This window comes from Oncorhynchus keta, chromosome 21, assembly GCF_023373465.1.
Source record: "Oncorhynchus keta strain PuntledgeMale-10-30-2019 chromosome 21, Oket_V2, whole genome shotgun sequence".
NCBI lineage: Eukaryota > Metazoa > Chordata > Actinopteri > Salmoniformes > Salmonidae > Oncorhynchus > Oncorhynchus keta.
In genome coordinates this window covers 53,128,415-53,135,063 of record NC_068441.1, presented here as the reverse complement: position 1 = coordinate 53,135,063, position 6,649 = coordinate 53,128,415, and the positions used below count along the sequence as shown (strand labels likewise).

Below are 6,649 nucleotides of genomic sequence, written 5' to 3'. Positions count from 1 at the left end.
AGTACATTTCTGCCATGTAGAACACAGACTCATGTCATATTCCTACATTTCATATGGAAGTGCATTTCATATGCATCCTGATCCTTACATTTCATATGGTATAGAAACACATTTTTCTATCTCCAGTATTCTGTGTTTCAACTCACTGACTGGACCCCTAGAGGAGACTAGTGTCCTTTAAAACACAAAGCCTTTTAAATAAACACAATTTATAGTATATATGATATTAAAAACCAGAACGCCTCAATCTGCATCCAATTAAAACAGGGAAAAAACTAAACAATTATACTTTTTCTGCTGGGAAAAATAACAGTACAATATCACATAATAATAATACTACTACAAAAGGTCAGAAAGCTGTTAAAACCAGTTTGAGGTGAACCACTGCTTAACAGAATGCTGTTAAAACCAGTTTGAGGTGAACCACTGCTTAACAGAATGCTGTTAAAACCAGTTTGAGGTGAACCACTGCTTAACAGAATGCTGTTAAAACCAGTTTGAGGTGAACCACTGCTTAACAGAACACTGTTAAAACCAGTTTGAGGTGAACCACTGCTTAACAGAATGCTGTTAAAACCAGTTTGAGGTGAACCACTGCTTAACAGAACACTGTTAAAACCAGTTTGAGGTGAACCACTGCTTAACAGAATGCTGTTAAAACCAGTTTGAGGTGAACCACTGCTTAACAGAATGCTGTTAAACCAGTTTGAGGTGAACCACTGCTTAACAGAATGCTGTTAAAACCAGTTTGAGGTGAACCACTGCTTAACAAAACGCTGTTAAACCAGTTTGAGGTGAACCACTGCTTAACAGAACGCTGTTAAACCAGTTTGAGGTGAACCACTGCTTAACAGAATGCTGTTAAACCAGTTTGAGGTGAACCACTGCTTAACAGAACACTGTTAAACCAGTTTGAGGTGAACCACTGCTTAACAGAATGCTGTTAAACCAGTTTGAGGTGAACCACTGCTTAACAGAACACTGTTAAAACCAGTTTGAGGTGAACCACTGCTTAACAGAATGCTGTTAAACCAGTTTGAGGTGAACCACTGCTTAACAGTAAATAAAATGCAGTAGTGCAAAAATTCAAAGATACCCCCCCCCCCTTTCCATAGCCCTCCCTGATTCATCCACAAGGTGAAGTGGGGGGGTCTTATTGCCCCTTCAGAGAGTGTGTGTGAGAGCCATAGTCCTACACATTATTTACCCCCCCCACCCCCATCTCTAGCCCCAGTATCATGACATCATCAGTAGGTTACTGCTCTACCGTAGCCACGTTCAGTTGCAAAACGTTGTCCCAACGTTTCAGATAAAAAATTAAAAATGCCATGAATAGTGTCGACGTGATCTAGAGCTGGGCGATAAGGGACAACAACAAAAAATCCACATCGGGATAAATGACCTGAATTGATTTGACAACGGTAAATAGAAAGGAGAGTATATAACACGTCTGCACCAGCATATAGGTTTAATATCCTTTAAAGGCCCAGTGTAGCCTAAAACGTTTTTTCCCCCCCGTGTGGTTGGAATAACACTGTGAAATTGTAAAAAAAAAAAAAAAAAAAAAATATGATAATGCCCTTTAAATGTAAAAACTGTTTGAAAAGCCCGCCTGAAATGTCTGCCTGTTTTTGGTGGGAGTTTTGAGCGTGTCTGGTCACATCACCAGGTGGTTAATTAGTTAATAGACCAATAAGAAAGAGTTCCAAACCTCTCTGCCAATAACAGCTGGTTTTCCCCACTCCCACCCTCCCCACTCAGACCACTCCCAGATAGTCCTAGCAAAATCTTTGCTTGAGAAATTGCTCTTTGCTATTTAGCTTTCTGTTTATTTTAGATTATTTTAATTGAAAACAATCACAGTAAGGTACTTAATTGTTACCCAGATCTGACTTGATATTGAGATAAAAACGGCAGCACTGGGCCTTTAAACTACTACTAGTTTGATGTTTGTAGCCATCAATTGTTCTATCAACAATCACCCATATTAGTAAACTTATTTCATTTCAAACTTCACATTTCTCTATTAGAGGCTACTTATATTGTAATGAACGATATTAACAAAATGTCTGCGATAAGTGGTCTGGTATAGTCGGTGTCAATCATTTTTGGTTTATCATCCCAGCTCTAATGTGATCTCCAATTCACAGACACGTTTGTTCTACATAGGATTTTTCTATCTGAACGTTCCAAAACGTTGCATGCTGCTGAAAGCGCCCCACGTCTCATCATAAGTAAGGGTACTGTCCCAACCGTCGAGGGCTGAGCTGGTATGCGCTGTAGGCTTCAGCCCGGGGCCTCACACTAATGTATGGGGGCCCAGCAGTAAACTGGTGCTGATAAGTTGCAGGAAGCCCCACCCCATGGATCATCCCTGACCCCACCGAAGACTCCTTCCTGGTCCCTGCGTCACTCCGGGCCAACCCCGAGGCTCCGTAAGAGACGGTGGGAGGGGCGTAGGTGGAAGGGGTGGGGTGGCCACGCCCCAGGAACTGTTCCATGGCCTGAGAGGCGGAGGCTAGCGCTGCGGAGGCGGGAAAGGTGTAGAGGCTGGGGGCGGCGCTTAGGGAGGGCGCTTCCTGAAAGGTGTAGTGGGAAGCGGGGCTAGGGGGGTAGGTTGCCTGGCGACGCAGGCTGCCGTGGGAACGGTCCTGAGACGAGGATGAGGATGAGACTACAGGCTGTACCTGGAGAAAGAGAGGCAGGCAGACTGCATCAGAACATGTCTTTAGCCAAATAACTCAATGAAAATAAACTGTATAAACAAAGGAAACAGTTTACGTCACTGTTTAAAAATTAAAATAGACAATCAACTGTTCTACACAATACATTTCTATCTGAACGTTCTGTAACGTGTCACAGTGGCCTGGGGCACACCTGCTAGTAAGAGAGGGTACTATTGGCTGGCTGACTCACCTGGCTGAGGTTGAGAGGATGTGATTGGCTGGGGACAAGCTTATGGCGGTCGCTGTTGTCACCACTACAGGGCTGTCGATTGGCCCGCTTGGGCTTGATGTAGGAGCTCTGGAGTTGCCCTGGAAACCAACCAGGAAGAGACAGAGAGACATGGTTAGAAATGCAGCTTTCAACGAAACACTCAAACTGGTTTTAAAGCATTCTGTGCTTCTGTATACTGTATTTGTGATTCTAAACTGTGCAGATCTCTGTGGGTATGTCCTAGTGTTGTCAAGATACCAGAACGTTGACATTGTTAGCCTACAAAGCTGGAAGCTAGCGGTATCTTCTTCCATTGTGAAGTGTTGTAGCCTGTATGGACATTGTTTTGTGAACAGTAATGAACAGTTTCTACATGCATCATTACATTATTCAAATGTGTTGGGACTTCTGTGCAGCATGAGTGGGGAGCTAACATGATGCAGCCCAGACTCTCAGTACAGGCTAGCAGTGAGTTAGTGGAGCTAACATGATACAGCCCAGACTCCCAGGTTAGCAGTGAGTTAGTGGAGCTAACATGATACAGCCCAGACTCCCAGTCTAGCAGTGAGTTAGTGGAGCTAACATGATACAGCCCAGACTCCCAGTGCAGGCTAGCAGTTAGTTAGTGGAGCTAACATGATACAGCCCAGACTCCCAGGTTAGCAGTGAGTTAGTGGAGCTAACATGATACAGCCCAGACTCCCAGGCTAGCAGTGAGTTAGTGGAGCTAACATGATACAGCCCAGACTCTCAGGCTAGCAGTGAGTTAGTGGAGCTAACATGATGCAGCCCAGACTCCCAGGCTAGCAGTGAGTTAGTGGAGCTAACATGATACAGCCCAGACTCTCAGGCTAGCAGTGAGTTAGTGGAGCTAACATGATGCAGCCCAGACTCTCAGGCTAGCAGTGAGTTAGTGGAGCTAACATGATACAGCCCAGACTCTCAGGCTAGCAGTGAGTTAGTGGAGCTAACATGATACAGCCCAGACTCTCAGGCTAGCAGTGAGTTAGTGGAGCTAACATGATACAGCCCAGACTCTCAGGCTAGCAGTGAGTTAGTGGAGCTAACATGATACAGCCCAGACTCTCAGGCTAGCAGTGAGTTAGTGGAGCTAACATGATGCAGCCCAGACTCTCAGGCTAGCAGTGAGTTAGTGGAGCTAACATGATACAGCCCAGACTCTCAGGCTAGCAGTGAGTTAGTGGAGCTAACATGATGCAGCCCAGACTCTCAGGCTAGCAGTGAGTTAGTGGAGCTAACATGATGCAGCCCATACTCCCAGTGAGTTAGTGGAGCTAACATGATGCAGCCCAGACTCCCAGTGAGTTAGTGGAGCTAACATGATACAGCCCAGATTCCCAGACTCCCAGTGAGTTAGTGGAGCTAACATGATGCAGCCCAGACTCCCAAGCTAGCAGTGAGTTAGTGGAGCTAACATGATGCAGCCCAGACTCTCAGGCTAGCAGTGACTTAGTGGAGCTAACATGATACAGCCCAGACTCCCAGTGAGTTAGTGGAGCTAACATGATACAGCCCAGACTCCCAGTACAGGCTAGCAGTGAGTTAGTGGAGCTAACATGATACAGCCCAGACTCCCAGTACAGGCTAGCAGTGAGTTAGTGGAGCTAACATGATACAGCCCAGAATCCCAGTACAGGCGAGCAGTGAGAGTTCGTGGATCAGGCAAGTTGCACTTGATCCCTGAGACACATCTAACGAAAGCAACACATTCTAGTACCGAACCATTTTTCATGATCTAGTATCAAAAAAGTACATAACTTTTGGTAAACCGTGTAACACTAGTATGCGAGTGTGAGCCACCTCACCCGTCTCAGTCGGCTGGGTCTTGACAGATGGTGCCACCACGGCCAGTGACCTGCCCATAGACGTCCCCCCTCCCCGGAGGTGTGTGAGAGTGCTGGAGCCGGCGAGGAGGCGGGGGGTGAGGGGGCTGGCCGTGGAGGAGTCAGAGTCGTGGACCGTCAAACAGCTGATCACGTTAGTCCTCTGAGCCGGACCACAGCTGTTAAACAGACAAACATAGAGATTCATACATTAGAGACATACATTAAGGGATACAGTACCAGTCAAAAGTTTGGACACACCTAATAATTCAAGGGTTTTTCTTTATTTTACTATTTTCTACATTGGAGAATAACAGTGAAGACATTGACACTATGAAATAACACATATGGAATCATGTAGTAACCCAAAACGTTTTAAACAAATCAAAATGTATTTTATATTTGAGATTCTTCAAAGTAGCCATTCTTTGCCTCGATGACAGCTTTGCACACTTGGCATTCTCTCAACCAACTTCACCTGGAATGCTTTTCCAACAGTCTTGAAGGAGTTCCCACAAATGCTGAGCACTTGTTGGTTGCTTTTCCTTCACTCTGCGGTCCAACTCATCCCAAACCATCTCAATTGGGTTGAGGTCGAGTGATTTGTGGAGGTTGGAGTGATGCAGCACTCCATCACTCACCTTCTTGGTCAAATAGTGCTTACACAGCCTGGAGGTGTGTGTGGTCATTGTCCTGTTGGAAAACAAATAATAGTCCCACTAAGCGCAAACCAGATGGGATGGCGTATCACTGCAGAATGCTGTGGTATCCATGCTGGTTAAGGGTGCCTTGAATTCTAAATAAATCACTGACAGTGTCACCAGCAAAGCACCCCCACTCCATCACACCTCCTCCTCCATGCTTCAGGGTGGGAACCACACATGCAGTCTCCTCTGAACAGTTGATGTTGAGATGTGTTTGTTACTTGAACTCTGTGAAGCATTTATTTGGGCTGCAATTTCTGAGGCTGCTAACTCTACTGAACGTATCCTCTGGGTCTTTCTTTCCTGTGGCGGTCCTCATGAGAGTCAGTTTCATCATAGTGCTTGATGATTTTTGCAACTGCACTTGAAGAAACTTTCAAAGTTCTTGAAATGTTCCAGATTGACTAACCTTCATGTCTTAAAGTAATGATGGACTGTCATTTCTCTTTGCTTATTTGAGCTCTTCTTGACATAATATATATATTTTTTTTGAACCTTGATTTAACTAGGAAAGTCAGTTAAAAACACATTCTTATTTACAATGAAGGACAAACCCGGACGACGCTGGGCCAAGTGTGCGCCGCCCTATTGGACTCCCAATCACGGCCAGTTGGGATACAGCCTGGAATTAAACCGGGGGTCTGTAGTGACGCCTCTAGCACTGAGATGCAGTGCCTTAGACCGCTGTGCTACTCAGGAACCATATGGACTTGGTCTTTTACCAAATAGGGCTATCTTCTGTATACCACCCCTACCTTGACACAACACAACTGATTGGCTCAAAAGCATTAAGAAGGAAAGAAATTCCACAAATTAACAAGGCACACCTGTTAATTTAAATGCACTCCAGGTGACTACCTCATGAAGCTGGTTGAAACGCATTATGGCGGCGCTGTCACGCCATGACCGTAGAGATCCTTTTATTCTCTATGTTTGTTTGGTCAGGGTGTGACTCGGGTAGGAAAGTCTATGCTTTTCTGGTTCTTTGTTTTTGGTCAGGTATGATTCTCAATCAGGGACAGCTGCCTACCGTTGTCTCTGATTGGGAATCCTACTTAGGCAGCCTTTTTTCCGTTTCTCATTTGTGGGTTGTTGTCTTTGTTAGTGGCATGTATAGCCTTACAGAGCTTCACGTTCGTTTAGCTGTTTATTGTTTTGTTGGCG

At 45.1% G+C, this 6,649-nt stretch overlaps 1 protein-coding gene and 1 long non-coding RNA gene across 9 annotated transcripts in view; one reads left to right on the top strand and one right to left on the bottom strand.

Annotated features, from left to right (window-relative positions):
- Positions 1 to 374: 374 nt before the first annotated feature.
- Positions 375 to 1,203, top strand: LOC127910425 (uncharacterized). 5 transcript variants are annotated; one of them, XR_008074838.1, is made up of 4 exons: positions 375 to 502; positions 545 to 711; positions 754 to 876; positions 918 to 1,203. It is a non-coding gene; the product is annotated as an uncharacterized LOC127910425 (long non-coding RNA). The 5 variants fall into 5 exon arrangements; XR_008074837.1 differs by having other exon boundaries at positions 795 to 876; positions 918 to 1,202; XR_008074835.1 differs by having other exon boundaries at positions 545 to 670; positions 712 to 876; positions 918 to 1,200.
- A 13-nt stretch (positions 1,204 to 1,216) lies between these two features.
- LOC118380051 (homeodomain-interacting protein kinase 1-like) overlaps positions 1,217 to 6,649 on the bottom strand; it is an 85,483-nt gene continuing 80,050 nt past the window's right edge. For 3 of the 4 annotated variants that reach the window (XM_052474221.1, XM_052474223.1, XM_052474224.1), the window contains 3 exons: positions 4,764 to 4,960; positions 2,917 to 3,035; positions 1,218 to 2,687 (listed from right to left, as the gene is read on the bottom strand). In XM_052474221.1, the coding sequence (XP_052330181.1) occupies positions 2,229 to 2,687; positions 2,917 to 3,035; positions 4,764 to 4,960 (775 nt within the window). In that variant the 3' untranslated portion in view covers positions 1,218 to 2,228. Of the gene's footprint in view, positions 2,688 to 2,916; positions 3,036 to 4,763; positions 4,961 to 6,649 lie in introns of all 4 variants that reach the window. The other variant, XM_052474222.1, reaches the window with a different exon arrangement.